The 19745-nt window shown below is 41.6% G+C and overlaps 1 protein-coding gene across 2 annotated transcripts in view; it reads left to right on the plus strand.

Moving 5' to 3' along the window:
- The first annotated feature begins 1647 nt into the window (after positions 1–1647).
- The window catches only part of LOC122068952, a 21018-nt gene continuing 2920 nt past the window's right edge, over positions 1648–19745 (plus strand). The window contains exons 1-5 of one of the 2 annotated variants that reach the window (XM_042632858.1): positions 1648–1813; positions 1934–2029; positions 2398–2464; positions 5784–6018; positions 18959–19081. In XM_042632858.1, coding sequence (XP_042488792.1) covers positions 5924–6018; positions 18959–19081 — 218 coding nt within the window. In that variant the 5' untranslated portion in view covers positions 1648–1813; positions 1934–2029; positions 2398–2464; positions 5784–5923. The remainder of the gene's footprint in view (positions 1814–1933; positions 2030–2397; positions 2465–5783; positions 6019–18958; positions 19082–19745) is intronic. The other variant, XM_042632859.1, reaches the window with a different exon arrangement.

Raw genomic sequence — 19745 nt, forward strand, 5'->3', positions numbered from 1 at the left:
CCACTGTACTGGTAGACTCATTAGATGGAGAAACGCAACCCTAAAACGATGCAGAAGATAATGAAAAAACATAACAAATAATGCACACGGATTTTATGAGGTTCGGCAAGGTTGCCTACGTCCCCGATGAGATGAGATTCTGCTTCACTATCAATGGAGAATAGAGTTACAGCACTCGTCCTCACACCTCTTAGTATTGCTTGCATTATAGAGAAAGAAACCCTCGCTACAAATATATGGTGCAAAACCCTAATCCGGAAAGTACACAATTGCCCTCAAATAAAAAATTCGATCTGGGGGCTGCGCCCCCTACACCCCCTGCTATGCAAGGGGGCCTCTTGCCCCCTTGCAATCCTCACAGCCCGCTAATCGGCTAGCAGGACCGTCGTTTTGCCTGTCAAGGCGCTGCATCAGTACTCCGTGGATTAAACTGCGACGGAATACAAGACATCGAACACCAACATTAGATTCCTCATCATTGTCATCCTCAATAATTTTTGTTGTTGGAACCAAACATGAGTACTATGGATCACGTAACATCATCATCAGCTAGGAGGAAATCCATCATAGAACTCCATCTTTGGATTGACATCAATGATTGCCACGATATCATTCTTCTGGTGTTGAGGGCGTGCCAATACTTGGCTTCCAACTTGTACTTGATAGCAGTCATGTGGTTTGGTACTTGTTGATCATGTTACCAATCTCTTACTAATAATAATAATAATAATAATAATAAATAAATAAATAAAAAAGAACTTGTTAGCGATTTAGTTGAGAATATTTGTTGGGTCAAATTCCTTGAACTAGGTTTAGCCATAGATCTGAAACCAAAATAATTGCGACTGGTCTAACCTTATAATAAGATTCAAAACCAGTCTAAATATAATAAGATCTCTATACTTAAAAGTGATCAGAATTAAGAGAAACTTGTATGGTTGATTAAAAGATGATGCACAACAGGGAATATCTTTACCTTTAAATAAGTGATAGAACAATGATATTTTCATGGGAAGAATAGAGGATATAAGATAGAAGAAGAAATATAAGACTTGAAAAGTTTCACCCAAAGTCTAGGCTATTATCTCACCAACCAAGCTGCATCTCACTAGGAACAGAATCTCATTGTAGCTATGTTTCTCACAGAAGAATTGTATAAACTTAATTTCATTCAAATTCGTAACCATTTTTTTTTCTTCTTTTTCTTTTTTAGAATGTTAACAAACATCTCATTTAATAGAGATGATTTGAGAGTTCTAAACTCATTGGAACTTTCTCCTAAAATTAATGACCTTTACATTTCCAAGGACCTACAATAGGACTCTTTCCAAGATATTTATTGAACCATATATTTTCAAGGTCTTTCACAATTAATAATGAAACTAACCTATTGAGATATCGTGAACCTATTGATATCTCGAAGACTTCACTACTTTGGAAGTTTAGATGCAGCCAACTAGTTAAATTGGTATGAGCCACTTACTCTTCATATATAGGCTGTTGCTGTTGAAATGGGCCTGACAGCCCATTACATTAGAAAACATAAAATACTAAGGCCCGTTTGGTAACTCTCCGTGAGAACATTTCTGATGTTCTTTTGTTATGCGGGAATGAAATGGGAACGGAAATGTGTTTGGCAACTCCAGTTCTTCGTATTCCTGATAAAATTAACCCATAAACCCACCTCAGGTCAATTGCCCTCGCAACTCCCAACGCAAGACGCTGCTCCTTCCTCCCTCGCAAGGACCTTTAATCCCTGGATTTCCGTCTGGAACTCAGCTTCGTCCCCATCACGCAAATCACACCCGCTCTGGTGAGTTCTTCATTGTACTCTCTCTCTCTCTCTCTCTCTCAAATATTAACCATTTTTTTTATGCAAATCTACTAACTGAAAAATAGTTAGTCGCAACCTCTAACTACCTTGTGGGTGTAGTTTGTCTGCAACTTCTGAAAAATTTTCCCGGACTTTCATCTCTCTCTCGCTCGTGTTGGAATGTTCTTGCTCGATTGGAGATGCACAATGTACCAGGTAACTCTCTCTCTCTCTCTCTCTCTCTCTCTCTCTCTCTCTCTCTTATTGCTTACCTGTTTAGGCATCGATATCTTTCTTCTTCGGTCCGAAAAATCGAGCTCTTGTCTGAGAATCTCCAATCCCAAACCCTATAATCCCAAGTTGGTTTCTTGGCTAAATTGTATTTGCTGGCCATGGGATGGAACATTGTGTATCAATTCAGGAAGGCTCAGGCTGAGATTGATCGGTACTTGCAGATCGTTCCCCTCATCACCCTTGTGGATAATGCTAGGGTGATTCTCTTATATTTATTTATTTAAATATACAATTCATTACCGATTTCATTTATATTAGTTATAACGTTCTGTTTTTTCCTTTTCCAACAGCAGCTTGACAGCTTCCCTCTTGATTATGGTTTTAATTAACTGCTCGACTTTTCCTTTGTCAAATCTGGTAAGTGTAAATTGATTCAACATAGTGTTGTTGGTTATGGTAATATATATGTTGTCTACTTCTGATACTTCTGAAGATCAACTGCTTGAACCTCAGCCAGCCAATTACTAATGATGAAATAACCTTTTACTCCACTGGTAAAATTCGTTGGAGCATGTGTGGCATATGATAGCAAGGGATTGTTCCTTATAAGATCTCCTTTTTGCCACCTATACCAAAATATGCAAACTTATCATTACCTATCTGATAGCTGAAAACAACTCCAACTACCAGATGGATCTGGGTGCTGCAAATTTTTTCGTTTAGTTGGGGAAAGGGTTGTTTGGGAGGGGTTACCAGGGTGCATGATTGACAGCCATCAAATTTACTTTGATGTGGTGTTCACATTTGTATAGGACAAGAGTGATGACCTAATTGCAAAGAATGGCCCCAACATCTAATTAAAGTCTATAGAAATGCCTCTTAAAGTGGTAACACTGATGTTCCATTGTAATGGTCTTTGGTTGGAAAGAATGACTCTTGTAGAGCTAATAAATTTTCAACAACTAAGAAACATCACCATTTCAAAGATTTGATGACTACTTGAAACCAAGCCAACAGTATAAGGTCAAGTGAACTGAATTTTATTTTACCTCCTTCACTACCCTATTGAGCATAGTGGAATTTGAGCAGCCAAACATGGCTAAATGCATATCCTTTTTCCAGTTGCCCCTAATGTTCCATGGTCATCTTGTATTATTTTATGCTGTTATATTTCTTAATGGGGCACAAATTAAATTTCTATGGTCATTTTGCCATGTATTCTGCTTCTTAGGTAGATATAGCATTGGATCAGGGAGGGCAGTGATTCCTCTAGCACATATTCAATTTCAAAGCTGCCTTTCCTTCTCACAGCCCCATTAAAGGAACTGCTGTAATCTTCTTTTCAGTACTGCTGCTCAGTTCTCCCAGTAGCACTAGGACTTCTATGCATAAGCCATTTAGTTCTCCTTTTTCGGAGCTAATTCAACCAGAACATCGGGGTGTTCTGATCTCTCTCTGCTTTGAGTTTAAGTTTTCTCCCCTTTTTCTGTCTACAGTTTACTCTGTATTTGGTTGATGCTGGTTCAAGTGAAACAAAAGGGGGGGTGGGTTTGTAACAAGGTGGTCCCGATGGAATCGTGAGTTGCTCTCGCTCTGTTTGTCTTCTCCTTCAAAATGGGGTTCTCACAGCATTATCTCCATCCTCCAACGACTCCCAACCTTTGAACATCATCTTCTCCTTCAAACTGGGGTTCTTCCATAATTAATTTATTTTTTTCAAAAAAATATAAAATACCAATGTAAAAAACTAAAATTGTTTAGATAGTTCATCCTTGACTTTGAATTTGTCCAAGAAGTTATGGCACCAATTATTACACAATTATCTAGAGTCGAAATTTAACATAAACAAGAACAATTGATATAATCAGGTTCCATATAAAAAGAAAAAGATTAGAACATTAAATACGAAATACTTAGGCCAATTGACTTGCGGTGGAATAGTACGAATGCCATTCTTGAGACCATTATCATTGATGCGCTCATCAATATCCTCATCGGGATTGTGGGCGCTTACCCACATGAAATGTCCTACATGGCCTTCATTTGTGGGACATTTGAAAAATCATCGTCCTAAGTTTCGGGCTGTACAAGACATCTTCAACACCATCCAACACTGTCCACAAGGACACGGGTTCTTCACCTTTTATATCTTTGTAAGATAATTACAAGTAAAGATATCAATTTCACGTATGAATTTCATGTTATGGTCACATGCACACATGACAATTTGGGTGGTTTCTCCCTTTTTTTTTTTTTTTTTTTTTTTTTTTTTTTTTATTCCCCTTTGTTCAGTATTTGTTTGGCTAGTGGTATTGATGTGCTGGTACGAGCGCCATCAATTGCACCAATATAGTCCTAATACAGATAGAATTAAGTCATTAATCCAAACTCATATGATCACAAACCAACTTGTAAAGTGTTGTAAAATGGGTTTTAGGGAAAGTGTTAGATTCCAAACGGGTCTGTAGGTCCTTAAGGGGTTTAATGGTCCTTATTATACTCTAGAACTTCCTCTTTGTTATTATAAATAAAGAGGGCTGGTAGCATACTAGGCACAAGTCATTACCCCATCCAACATGGTATCAAAGCCTTTGGATCCAAAACCCTAGGGTTTTCTCCCATCTCCCATCTCTTTCTCTTTCTTGATTTTTCTCTCTCCTAGCGCCTCCCTCCGTCTCTCTCTCTATCTGTGGTAGTTCTTTAAACCACCAAGAGAGTTACTAGCCTCCATCTTCTTCTTCTTAGGCACTTAGACTCTCTTCCACAGTGATCGGAGAGACCCAATCCCCATCTCCATCGGCTTTTGTTTTAGTTCTCCTTGGTTGCTCTCCTTCCTAGTTTGGTTCTTTGGTTTATATTTGAACTGACTTTATTGAATGAAGGATGCTATATGATTTGGTTGTTAAATGGTTAGGCTGATGCCTTGTTAATGTCTTTTGGACCATGGACATCTTTATGTTGGTGCTTTGTAAGCTTGTATTGCTTTGATTTTCATGTATATTTTGGATGTGACTACTTGTTTCCACTGCATGTTGAATTCTTCGATGTGACTACTTGTTTCCACTGCATGTTGAATTCTTCTCCCCTGTTAATAAATGTTTAAAATTGTTCAAGTGGGTTGGCCTGGTGTAGTTTTCCTTTCATAAGTATGTCATTTGATTTACTTAAATAAATCAAATGGGAAAGACATGGTTGTGGGATTTGTGAAATGTGGATGTAAGGTAATTGATAAAGCAAAGTAATGTATGCCAAATCCTCGCAGTTTCAATGCATCCAAACAGAATTTATGAAAGGGATTTTCAATTCCATGGATTTTATCCAAATATCGGAATTACACAATTTAAGGGGTTTTTTATTTCATGAATTCTAAATTCCATGGAATTGGAAATCCCCAAATCAGCGCATCGAAATGCAGCATAAGAAATATATTTGTAGAGCTGCAATCCAGTATTGTGCTTCTTCATGGACCTGAAATGGAAATCAGCCAGTCAGCAATCCTGGAACCTGGCTTTCAACTTACAATGTCATAGATGATGGACCAAACCAAGAAGAAAATATCAAAGTGGCTACACAGGCTGCAATTTCATATAGTAATTAAAGTCACACACTTGGGTGGTGGTTTTGGTTAAATGTGGATTTTGCTTCTACTATTTTCCTACTAAATTGTGTGCTAGCTCTTTTTAATTAGCTCCTCATCAAGTGAATCCTCACCAATAGCATTCTTTCTGACCATCAGATTCAAATCGGAGGGTGTCCTCATCCATGTAAGAAATTTAGATTAGTCATCTTCACAGCTTGACTAATTCAGTGGGAGGGTGAAGACAGGCAGAGGGACAGAGGTTGACAGAGAGAACCAGCAACTATCCACCATCAACCATGTCGTTCATGAAAGGAGATCTTCTGACAAGAACTAGGAAGCTCGTGAAAGGTCTTGCCAAGGCCAAACCCATATGGCTTAAAGCCATGGAAGAGTTTGTTACCTTGCCCCTTCTTCACTTCATATATGTACTCTTTCTTAATGTCTGTTTGGTTTTGTCAGCGAGATTGATTTCCCAGTGCCATTTCTCAAAATTGTAGCATGTTCTGTGATTCTATCCTTACTAGAGTTTTAACATTGAATACGTGAAACAGGTCATTGGTTTCTTGAATTGCTTGAACATTAGGATGTACTGATGCACAATCGTGGTTCTGATCGGTTTAGTAACTGCCAGTTTTGATTTTATGATCTGCCTGCTTATTGACCTGAAGCTCTCTTGTTGTGTGTATGTGTGTTGGGGGGCACTGGGGGGGGGGGTGTGATATACCAAATGGGGCTGAGCAGTCAAATATTTTTTTTTGGATGAATAAAATATATTATGTGATCGGAAAAGAATATACAAGGGGGCGAAAACGGGTGGGAGGAAAAAGCCAACAAAGAAGTGGGGAACAAGCCCAAAAAAGGGAGGGGGTCGTAGAGGGGACAAAATTGTGGAGTGAAGGCTCCAAGAGACAACAATAAGCTTGTTCCTTGGGATATATAACCATACGAGTGTGAAGGGACCAGCCTAGAGCTAACATCAAACTAGATGGCATTCCAAAACTTATCAAAAGAACGGGATTTGGACGTCCATCTACAAAGATTTTGCTCCAGCCGAAGGTGGTTGATGGTGGTGCAAAAGGCAAGCATTCTGGCAGTGTCACAGATGGTGGAGCTGGCAAACATTATGTCAACCCAGATCCATGTCCTACTAAGGGGGAGGTTCCTTCTGCTAGAAGGCCAACAACGACTGAGGACACTCTTCCAGATGGCAGAGGAGAAGAGGCAAAAGAAGAAAAGGTGGTTTGCATCTTCAAACCCATTCTATCAAAGGCAATAAGAGGGGAGGGGACATGGATCTGACGGTAGATGAGAAAGGACTGCGTTGGGAGGAAATTCAAAATAGCACATCAGGTCGAGAAGCTGCAGCGAGAGATATGGCCTATAACCATATGATTGTGTGCCAAAGAACGAGAGGGGCTTTGGATGTAGCAAAATGGCAGGCTGAGGAAGAGGTGAACAAACTAGTGGGGAAGGAATCTAGGAGATTTGGGCTTCTCTTCCCCGATGGCCAGGGGGAAGTGGGGGAGGGAAGACCAGATATCTGTGATGGGTGGGGGAGGAGGAGGGAGGGGACTAACCACTATAAGAGATAATAGAGGGGACAGAAATTTCTACCTAATCTAGAAGAGTAAATGACTCTAGGACTGATAATAGAGAGGAGGATACCTAGAGGGTGCTAAGGATCAAGCCAAAGGGAGGTAGAGATACCATTACCAATGGAGGTGGAGATTTCTCAAAGAGCGGTGGGTCTCATGTCAATGATGTTATGCCAGATCCAAGAGGCATTAGGACCAAGAGAAAGAGTCTATTAAGGGAGTCAATCTTAAGGAGGGAAGAGTAGACCCAAGAGATCCAAATGCTATTATGTTTGGAAACGATCTTCCAGATGAGCTTGAGGATACCCACAGTGTTGACTTTCTGGGTGCGTCTTAATCCAAGCCCTCCATTGCCTTCGAATTTAGGGAGGCAAATAGAAGCCCAACAGGATGGAAGAATTTGGAGGTGTCGGTTCCTTTTCAAAGGAACAGAGAAGCAATTCAATGGCTTTGGTGATGGAGAGAGGAAGGAAAAAGACACAAAACCAGTAGATATACATAGATTGAAGAACGAATCTAGCAAGTTCAAGACGCCCCGCATAGGAGAGAAGTTTGCTTTTTCAGAGTTGGAGCTTTTCCTCATGAGGTTAAGTATAGGGGTGCAATAATGGGCCGAAAGCTTAGGGGATATGTGAGGAAGACATATTTATTTAATAGGGAGAAAGCCAACAAAGAAGTTCGTAAGATCTAGTACGAGCATCCAAGACTCCAGAGAGGAAAAGATGGGATTTGAGGAGATTGATTCTAATGCCAGAGAGGCCTTCAAAGAGGAGGAGAGAGGACATGATGGAAGAGATGGAGATGGGGTTTGCTTTCGAGAAAATCATGAGATCATCAGCGAAAGCAAGGTGGGTGAGAGAAAGGGATTTGCATTTGGGGATAGGGGAATGAGATGGAGGTTAGTAGAAGATTGCATAGATTTGGAAAGCACCTCTAGGCCAAGGGAGAAGAGGAAGGGGGCCAGGCACAGTGCACCTGTTGACGCCTTTTGAAGCACTTTGACGTGTGAACCGCAAGAACCAAGTAACTCCTTCCATGCACTTTAGCATGCGTCAGAGCACTAGTTGATCTACGACCACCGTTGCGCGTTAGCGCACGTAATAGATATGGTAGCGTTGAAGGGAGTGGGCTTTAAGGTACCTATACTTAAACCCCTCAGGGCAAAAGCTTGGATCCTTGGTGGAGTCTCAGGTAATTGTTTCTTGGAGCAGCCCTTTGGTCTTAACCAGCCAAGGGCCGTCAAAGGTGTGGTCTATCCATACATCAATTTTTTTTAGGGCATACCAATGGACAGGCGAGTGGTCTCAGTTGGAGATGGGATTGCATATGTTTATGGATTGAACGAGATTCAAGCTAGGGAAATGGTTGAATTTGCTAGCGGTGTGAAAAGAATAGCGTGAATTTGAGAATGAGAATGTAGGTATTGTTGTCTTTGGAAGTGATACCGCTATTAAAGGAGATCTTGCAAGCGCACTGGATCTACTATGGATGTTCCTGCAAGAAGGGGGCATCCTTGACGGATGCCCACAAAGGAAGGGAAGTAGCCGGCAGGGCTACCATTAACAAGGACAGAGAAGGTGGAGGAGGAGATGCAAACATGGATCCAATGGACAAAAAGGGGGGGGGGGAAGACATTTGGAGCAAGACAGAGGAGAGGAAATCCCATTTAAGAGAATCAAAAGATTTATGAATGTCAATTTTGAGGAACGCCACTGAGCAATGGGATTTGTGGTTAAAAAATCGTGCAAGCTCAAACACAGGATGATGTTGTCAGCTATGCTTCTCCCAACAATGAAAGTGGATTGGTTTGGGCTGATTAAAGAATCAATAACTTTTTGAATACAGTTGACAAGGATTTTGGCAATGAACTTATACAAGAGATTGCATAAGGAGATGGGTCTAAAGTCAAGTATGGAGGAAGCCCCTTCAGATTTGGGAATGAGACAAAGGAAGGTGTGGTTAACCCCTTTGATTTGGTTGGGGTTGAAGAAAAATCTTCTGATGGCTTTGATGAGGTCATCTTTAATGATATCCCACCATGACGAGAAAAAGCCCATGCTAAAACCATCCGGGCTCGAAGCTTTATTAACTTTGTGGGAGAGGATAGCAAAATGGATTTCATCAGTTGGAAGTTAAGAAGATTAAGATTAGAGATGTAGGAGAAAGAGAGAAGAGAGGAAGAGAGGAGAGAAGATGAGAATAGAGAGATGAGGGCAATCGTGAGTAGGCTCTTGGCTCATCTCACCTATATTAGTTTCAACTAATATCTTTAGGGAATTACATATTCCTTCTTAAGGGAGGTGTAAACAAATGAATTACAAATTAGGACAACTTAACATAAAGACAGTTCCTAAAGTACCCCTATTACATGCATTCCAACATTCCCCCTTAAACTAGAGAATAAATGTCATGCATTCCCAGCTTGTATAAGAGGGAATTGAACTGGTGAGGGATGAGTCCTTTAGTGAAGATGTCTGCCACTGATCATTTGTCTTCACAAAGGTCGTGCAAATGTTGCTAGTGTCAATATTTTCTTTGATGAAGGGCCGGTCCACTTCAATGTGCTTTGTTCTATCATGTTGCACTGTATTGTGGGCAATACTTATTGTTGCTTTATTATCATAGTAGAGACATATTGGTCTGTCAGTATCATATCCCAACTTAAGAACTAGTCTTCTCAACCAAATGAGTTTATAAACTCCATGACCCATTGCCTTGCACTCTGCCTCTGCACTAGATCTAGCTATAACAGTCTGTTTCTTGCTCCACCATGTAAGTATATAACCACCACAAATGTGCAATAGCCAGTATATTGTCTGTCAAAGATGGATCCAGCCCAATCAACATCAGAATGACCTTCTATCCTCAAGTGATTGTTTTAGGCATATAAGATTCCTTTTCCTGGAGAGGACTTCAAGTATATGAGGATGTGGTACACAACATTCAAGTGCCTACTCTTGGGAGCATGCATAAACTGGGTCACTACTCCCACTGCGTAATTGATATCTGGGCAAGTCAGAGATAGATATATTAGCTTCCCTACTAGCCTCTGGTATTTGCTTGCATTAACAAGAGAGGAGCCACAGTCTTCTCCTAACTTGTGATTCTGCTCAGTAGGAGAACTTACCGATTAACCCCCAACATCCCTGTTTCCTTCAATAGGTCTAACACAAATTTCATTTGGAAAATATTAATTGCCTTCTTAGACCTTAACACTTCAATCCCTAAGAAATACTTCAAGTGTCCTAGGTCTTTGATCTTAAATTGTTTGGCTAGGTAGGCTTTCAGCCTAGCTATCTCATAATTGTCAGCTCTAGTCACCACAATATCATCAACATAGACAATTAATGCTATGATGGTTCCATTATCTCTTCGGGTAAATAATGTGTGATCTGCTTGACTCTAGGAATACCCATTCTTCAAGATGGCCTGCCTAAACCTCTCAAACCAAGCTTTTAGTGATTGCTTGAGACCATATAGAGCCTTCTTTAGGAGACACACGTTATCATCAACTGCTCGAAATTTGAATCCAGGAGGGGTTGGCATATACACTTCCTCCTTTAGGTCACCATGGAGGAAGACATTTTTCACATCTAACTGATTCAAAGGATAAATTTTGTTTGCCGCCACAGATAAAAGAACTCTTATAGAGTTATGTTTGGCCACAAGAGCAAAGGTCTCCTGATAATCAATTCCATAGACCTGACTTTACCCTTTGGCCCCCAATCTTGCCTTGGAACTCTTCTCTTGGGAATATCAATCAGTTTTCACGTGCCATCATTATCTCAGACATGGCTTGCTCCCACTTGGGGTCTATTATAGGCTCAATAACAATTTTATGGATGGAAGTAGAAGAAAAATCAGTAGTAAAGGCAATACCTGTAGGAGAGAGAGTATCAGAAGAAATAAACTGGGTTATAGGATTAGTACAAGCTCTCTTACCCTTTTGAACAACAATAGGGAGGTCTAACTTAGAAGGAGAAGAAATGTTATGTGACTGGGGAGGATGAAACTCAAGATGTGGATCCAAAGAGGACTCTTGGTAGGTCTTTTTTGTCCTTGTGTACACAATATCAGGTGCCTTCTTTGTACAAGGCCCACCAGTATCAACAATATCCACAGTGTTAACATCATCCACCTCTTTATGTTTCCCAATATCAAAAGAGAAAGGAGTAAGAGGCACAAGAGTAAGAAGTGGAATAGCATCAACAGCCTTTTCACTTGCACTCTCATTCTCTCCTTGAAGATGATGTGGATGAGAAGCAAAGAAAGGCATAGACTCAAGGATGGTGACATCTTTGGAAAGAAATCGCCTACGAGAAGAAGGGTGATAATATTTGTAGCCTATGGTAATAGAAGAATACCCGAAGAAGAGGCATTTGAGAGCCTTGAGATTGAGTTTTGTGCTGGAGGATTTGTTAACATGCACATAACAAATACAACCAAACACTTGGGAAGGAAGAGAAAAAGCAAAAGACTGAGGAGACAAGAGGACGAAGGGGTTTTGGAACCAAAGGATTTTGGTAGAAATGTAGCAGTAAGGACAGCTTCAGACAAAAGTTTTTTAGGAGCATGCATACCAAATAGAAGGCTTCTACCAACTTCTAACAAATGGTGATTTTTTCTCTCAGCTACCCCATTCTGCTGGGGTGTGTCAACACATGCAAGCTGATGGATAATACCATTGTCAGTGAAAAAATCCTGTAGACCACCATACATGTATTCCCCCCCTTATCAGACCGGATAACTTTTGATCCTGGTTTCAAACTAGGTGTAGACCATTTTATGAAAGTTTTTTAAGGTATCATTAATCTCACTCTTCTGTTTCATAAGAATGGTCCAAGTGCAACGTTTAAATCATCAACAAATGAAACAAAGTAACGATGGCCAAATAAAGAGGTACTAGGACAAGGTCCCTAGACTTCAGTATGCACAATGTGAAAGGGAACAACATATCTACTACCGTGATAGGGATAAAATGAACGACAATGTTTACCAGCAGTACATGGTTCACAATGAAATACATGAGAAGAAGAAAAAGATGTAAATAAATGAGGTAACTATTTCCTCATAACAACAAAAGAGAGATGTCCCAAATTTTGATGCCAAAGCATCACAAAATCTATAGAACTACTACTATTACGGCCATATGCGTAGGATTGTGGTGTAGTAAAAAAAGATAATTGCGGCTTAAGGAGGTAGAGTCCACTCTCCTCACATCCACTGCCAATTTTTGTCACCAAATCCTGAAAAAGACGGTGGGAAGGGAAAAATGTGATGTAATAATTCTAAGATTTAGTCAAAGTACTCACAGACAAAAGGTTCAAGGTAATGTTAGGGACATGAAGAACTGATTTAAGTGAAATAGAAGAAGTAATGGGAATACTGCCTTTACTGGAAACAGAGGAGAGGGTACCATCAGCCACCCGAAGCTTATCCTTACTAGGCAATGGAGTAAGAATCACGATAGTGGGACGTACCAGTCATTTGGTCAGTGGTACTAGAGTCAATAAACCATGAGGGAGCTGTGGAAGTGCAGATGTGGTGACATGCATAACGGAAGCTGAGGCATCTAAGGTAGATGGGTTATCAAGCTGAGGCATGAACTGGTGGAGCATTGCAATAACATCACTAGAGAAGGAGTTGGTATCTTCTTGTGAGGGTCCTCGAGGATTAGTCTTTGTTATAGTAGCATGGGCTGTGGTCCCACCTCGGCGACCACCACATGTACTAGGACGACTATGAAGCACCCAACACCTCTCTTGAGTGTGTCCATGTTTCCCGCAATCATCACACTGTCGGGGTCTATCCCTGTCATCCCCACGAGATGATCCTTGGCCTCGTCCGCCTTCATGCCATTCTCTGTGAGTGGTGGATGGATGAGAAGATTGCTCAAGTGGAGGAGCAAACTCCATAGAACCTCTTCTGGTCTCCTCATTTAATAAGTAGTTACACACCTCATCAAGGGATAAAGGGGGGACCATCCTAAAATCTGTATCCGGATTTCTTATAATTCGAGTTCAACCCATCTAATAAGATCAGAACTTGGTCCTTTTCAAGGGATCTGTAGACTTTGGCTTCATCTTCAGGATTAGACAACTAAAGGTCCCGATAATGATCATACTCCTCCCAGAGTCCTACAACAATATTGTAATAGTCAGAGTTAGTCCTGTTTCCTTGCTTCATAGAGAGAGCTTGTTGAAGGAGTTTGTAAACCTTAATAGAGTCACCCACCTTGTCATAGGTCTTAGAGACACTATCCTAGATATCCTTAGCAGTTTCCTTCCAAATAAATCTTCTGCTAATCTTAGGTTTCATGGAAAAGAGGAGCCAAGTCATAGCTGTGGAATTTGCAGTTTTCTATTTATGATATTCTGGGTTAGAGACAGCGGGAGCCTTGATAGGCCCATTAATATATCCAAGTTTCCCTTGACTCCTCAAGGATAATTTCACAGAGCATGACATGTTCAAATAGTTGGTGCTCTCCAACTTGACAAGGGAAATCTGAGTATTGGGGTTGTCAAAGATAATCTAGCTGGGATTGGTACTACTCGGCCCACCCGTTGTAGCTTCCAAAGGTTCAATGAGGTCAGACATGGTGGATGGATACTCCTAAACAACCACAGTTGGAGATCCAAAGCAAGGGGCAACACAATACCCAAATACTGTCTTATCAGAACCAGAAAAAAATTCCAGCTAGTTAAAACACCTTGAAACTTGAGATAAAACCAATTAAATCCACTAGTAATTGTAGTATTTCATTCCAAAATCACACATATGCATCATAGGATAGGATACATTCATAAGAAAACAACCCAAGAAACACAATATAAACCATTTTTTACCATAAATGCATAAGACAAGGTGTTGTCGATACTTGATAGCAAGCAAGGATTTGAGTTGTGCTCCAACAACACAACTCTAGAACCACAGCTTAGGATGGCCAAACAAGGGGCCTTGGGTGACACTTACAGGCCCCCCATCCCCAACACTCATTTGAGGAGAGAGAAACTTGAAAGAAAGGCTGGCGGAAATGCTAGACAGGGCCCAAAAGCTTGGTTTGAGCTCCAATAGGTCCTTATAATGCTTCACTCGCCCTCCAAGAGTCTTAAAGATGCTTCTAAAGCTTCATTAGGCCTTCTTGTTGAATTTCTTTACATAGTATATCCTCTATTAGACCCCTTTGTTTTCTAGGATTTCAAAAGAGACTCAAAGGATGAAAGGAAGAAGCCTTAGTCGACTCTCAAACTCCTTGTAGCTCTGATACCAAGTTGGAAGTTGAGAAGATTAAGATTAGAGACATAGGAGAAAGTGAGAAGAGAGGAAGAGAGGAGAAGGAAAGAAGATGAGAGGAGAAAGAGACAGATGAGGGCAAATCGTGAGTAGGCTCTTGACTCATCTCACCTATATTAGTTTCAACTAATATCTTTAGGGAATTACATATTCCTCCCTAAGGGAGGTGAAAGAGAAAAAAAAGGAAATACAAATTAGGACAACTTAATATAAAGACAGTTCCTAAAGTACCCCTATTACATACATTCCAACATCATCATCGGAGGGAATGGAATGGAGGATATGCTGAAGATAGTCAGGAATGTATTCGCTGAGTAATCCATTGAGGTTGGGAATATGGGGAAGGAGAGGGAGGATTGAAGAGCTTAGAGAAGTAGGAAGCACCTTCAGATTTGATGTCCTTGAGATTGCGGAGGATGGAATCATTGCTGGAAGAGAGAAGGGGGATGGAGTTGGCATTCGAGCAAGCTTTCAAAGATCGGTGGAAAAAATCCATGTTGGAATCCCCAAGCTCAAGCCACTTAATATGGGTTTTTGCCAAAGGAAACTTTCTTCTTAAGCTAAGAGAGAGGATAGCTCAAGACAAACCAGATTTTCTTCCTTTGCAAGGGATTGATTATGAAGATCAATTTGGAGCCTGGATTTGATGATATCAAGGTTGTTTTTGCAAGAGGAAACTTTAGATGAGATGTTGCTAGAGTAGGTAGAATTCTAGAGCTTAAGGGCAGATTTGACATTTTTTAGCTTATTTGCAGAGGCTATGAGGGGGGGGGGGGGAAGAGAAGGCTTGGACTGAGATGCCCAAGTAGTACGGATGATAGGGGTAAAATCCTGATGGAGGGTCTGCATGTCAAAGAATTTGAAGGGCTTAAGACTAAAGGAGATGAGAGGACACACATGGAGAGAGATGGGAGAATGATTAGAGATACCCAAGGGATCAAAGGAGGCATGGGAGGAGTAGAAGACCGCAAGCCAAGATTTATTGACAAGGGCTCTGTCAAGTTTGTAGGCAATCCTAGCAGGGCCACAATGGCGATTATGCCAATATAGCTTTATGCCAGACCGACGAAGGTCATTTATTCCTATGTCTTTTAGGCAATCATTGAAGGCCTCAACAGAGGGGAGGTTAATAGGATCTCCCCCATGTTTTTCATGGCTGAATCTGACAACATTAAAGTTACCCGCAAGCATGGTTTAAGAACTCGGCAAGATCTCGGTGAGATCTCGTTATTTCCAAAAGGCGAGATGGCCCAACTGGCAAGGCAGAAAACCGACCAAATCTTGAGCGAGATTTCAAAATTTCGCCGAGATCTCGCCAGATCTCGCTAAATCTCGCCAGATCTCTCTAAATCTCGCCTTTCTCTCTACTTTTTTAAAGAAAAAACACCAAGGAGCAAGGACTTTGGTGCTTTCACTTGACGATCTCCAATCCTACACTCATTGAAGCTTAAGAAGTAGAGAATATTACCTCCTCATCTACGTTTGGAGTTACTTTTCTTATATATGATGTCTTTTAAATTCTTATGATTATGTTGTGTCATGTGTTGATTGTGGAATGTCGATTGTGGAATAGAGTATACTAGCCTAAGGTCCAAAGAGTCGGAGACTATTTACATAGGGTATGAAGTCAAAGTACCATTTTGAGTTTGTTTTTTGCAAATCTGATGTTTCCATTGAGTTTAGAATGGCTAAAATAGGGTAAATACAAAGCTTCAGGGCCTACAAAGGCCATATGCCCACCGAGATCTACTAGCGAGTCGACCGCCCAAAAAATACAAGGTTTCGGCGAGATCTCGCCAAATCTCATTTTTTTGGGATAGTGAGATGGTTGGCGAGATCGAGTTTTAAAACCTTGCCCGGAAAACCCCAGGGAAGGGGCCCAACAGTGGTAGTATGAGAGCAAAGATCAGACCGTAGAGAGAGCCTCTCATGGGCACTTTTGAGGGCATAAATGGCAGAGAAAAAGCAGTTGTTAGCACTAGAGGGATTAGAGGTAGACAAGTGAAATAGATTGGGAGTAGGAGGCTATAGGGGTGACACTGGTTTTGTGGGGATCAGAGGTAAGAAGCAGTAGTTAGCACCGAGGGCCTGTTGCTTGAGACCAGGGAGGCTCTTTTGCTTCTGGGAGGTAACTTCTTCTTAGAGGACTCAGCAGGAGCTTTGGAGGGGCCAGTCTTGGAGGCTGTAGGCACTTCAACGGGGATGACACGAGCTTTAGTGGTGGCAAGAGTGGCACCTAGCATCGTGACATCAGATGAGGGTATTGGCGAGTGCTGTAGAGAGGAGCGGATTCAAAGACAAGCATCAAGTAGGGGGTTTGCTGGTGGAGAGACAAGGCATGGGAAGCAGTGGCAGTAGGCAGCATAATATAATCCTTCAAGGGAGATGCAAGTGATGTGGCAGAGAGACCGAGGCATGGGAGGCAGTGGCAGAATGCGGCGGAGCATTTTTGTCTAGGAGACAAAATGAGAGCAGCATCAAGGGGAGCATGAGCATCATCGCCAATGGCAAGGGAGGCTCGCGAAGCAAGGAGATGGTTCAGGTCTCGGTGGAGGCCGTTGGGTGAGAGAGGAGCTCTCAATGGGTCAACAAAGAAGGGGTTAAAAGTTGGGTTAGATGGGTTAGGTGAATCTATGGGTTTGGAGGGGGGAAGGGTTGGGTCAAGGTTAATGGAGGTGAGGCCAAAGGTTCAATGGAGGTATGGTTTAGAGTAAGAGAGGGTTGGGTCAGGATGGGAGGGTTTAGGTTAGGCTGGTTAAGCCTGAAATAAATCGCTGAGGAAAGGGTAGAGATGCAAGAAGAACTATCGGTGATGTGAGGCCAGATAAGAGTCGAATTAAGGGAGGAGATCGAGAAAAAAGGGGCAGTGATGTGAGGGTTAGAAATTTCTCTAGAAGGGAGAAAAAGCAGGAAGAGGCGGAAGGGTGTAGGAGGGTAGTAATACGAGAAGGAGAGTTCAAAAAGGAGTGGGCTTGAGGCGACAGAGCAACATCGCCATTGTTAGAGGATCCATCAGACAGAGCAACATTGTCTTCGTCAGAGATTGACAGGGTCCCAAGAATGGTGAACCTGTTGGATCCATCGGTCGTCTGTTGGGGGACATTTGGACTAATCAAATGAGCCTTGGTAAAGGTGCCAGTGACCAAGGACGAGCCGGGTAATGTCATAAGACTTCTGCTACGGTGCCCGTGACGGAGCTTCTTTTGACCACGGATGAAGGGATTTTCTTCGGCTGAGAGTTTACTTGTCTCTGAAGGAGGGATTTCTTCAGCCATCTTCTTGATCAAAGCAGGGGTGCAGGCTCTAGCGTGGTGGCCAAATATTTTACAAACAGTACACTGGAGGAAGTCAATCATATTACACAAGTTGAGTGAAGATGAACCCATCTTCTTCCATGATTGTGATAGAGGAAGGGGGTATTTCATCAGCAGAAAGCTCCACACAAATTTGAGCATAAGCTAACCGGTCCATTAGCTTGGTTCTGCAGTCAGAGAAGAGAGGCTTGCCGATGACAGAGCCGACCACACTAAGTCCCTGTTTACACCAACAGTGTAGAGGGAGATTTGGGAGAGCAACCTAGATAGGGACGGAATGAAAGTGAGGATGGAGAACTGGTCCCATTGACGAAGAAAAACAGGCTTGTTTCCTACTCTCCAGGGACCACCTTTAAGAGCTGTGAGCTTGTCAGATTCATGGGTGATGTTGAAAAGGAAGATTCCATTGTCAAGGAGATACATAGACATCTGCCCGAGGGGACGCCATTTTTTGGAGAGCAAAGCTTTGACAATGCTGAACAGGGGTCGGCTGCCGGGGAAGTGACCGATGACACAGTGTTGCCATTTAGCAGTTTCATGGTCAAGGAGGCCAGAGGGGCAATGACCCACTTTTCTGTTGTTGATTACAGTAGGAGGCATGGAGTGTCCATCTCCGGGGGGGAGAGAGGAGTGGTGGACAATGGAGGTCCAGGGTTTAGGAGAAGGGGGGGAGGCAGGGAGAGGGAGAATGGGAAGGAGGAGGGGATCGGCAGAAGGAAGGGATGGTTTGGGTGGAAGGATCCACAGGAGTGTCTGGAGTGGGAGGGGTAGAAAGGAGACTAGGAGGGGAGGGGGTTGGGGTTGTCCGGTGGTTGAGACCACTGGAGGGAGGATGGACATGATGGTCTTCAAGTCATATCAGGGAGAGGGAGGACAGAGATTCAAGCAGTTGAATTTTTGTTACAACTTTAGAACACAAGGTTTCTCCAACAGAGGAAAAGAGTAAAAAAAAAATGCTGTTGAGCATGTTTAACTTTTTTTTTCTGTTCGTGTTTGGTGCTTAAGTTGAGACATTTACAGAAGTGCCAGAGAACGAATTATTTCCTACATGGGCCGACTTTCTATTGATCTCTTGTTATTTGTTGGTTATATATGACATGCTTGCATATGATTAAATTGCATCATCCAGGGCTCCACCTGTGACATTCCCTTGTACTGATGGAAAAGTGGAGAAAATCAGTCTTCCTGAGGATATCTATATAAAGAAGTTCTTTCAAAAACATCCAGATTCTAAATATGAAGATGCTATCAGGTATTGCCTCCTTAAAGATGCACTTTTTCTCTTTTTGTTTCTCTATCTGTTTATTTTCACCATACAAAAATCTTTACCTTCCTTTTCCTATAAGAAAAATGTTATGTACCTATCTTCTTCTATAACATGAAGTAGGGAATAGCAATGCTCCTATGCCTACCATTATTTTCAAACTCATATTATTTGCAGTTCAGATCTTGCTACCTTATTTTTCTTGGATGTGGTAACTTCTTTTATTCAAGAAACCAAAAACAGGAGGAGCCGTCAAATAATTTAGTACATAATAGCCAGATTAGAACTAGGAAAGATTTTGTAATATGACAAATCCCTGTATGTATAGAGTCCCTCAATGCCCAAACTTTCTGGAAGAGTGGTGGAAAATGAGATGATCATGGGCCACCAAATCCAGAAGCATCCAATGGATCATTTCAAGCAAGTCTGCCTTCCTCTCCAAAAAGCAATTGAGAGAGGTTTGAAGTGAATAAGAAATCAGAAAATGCGAAGACAAGTAGCCAAGGATTTTCCAACTGCCAGGGTTGCTGCAGTAGTGTGGATTCTTTGCATAGTTCATCACTGCAATGCAAAGCCCTGAAATGCCAAGGCTCTATATAGTTTATATGGTTGACTATTGTACTCATAACTTTCTTTCCCTTTTTTTTTTTTG

This window comes from Macadamia integrifolia, unplaced genomic scaffold (assembly GCF_013358625.1).
Source record: "Macadamia integrifolia cultivar HAES 741 unplaced genomic scaffold, SCU_Mint_v3 scaffold495, whole genome shotgun sequence".
NCBI lineage: Eukaryota > Viridiplantae > Streptophyta > Magnoliopsida > Proteales > Proteaceae > Macadamia > Macadamia integrifolia.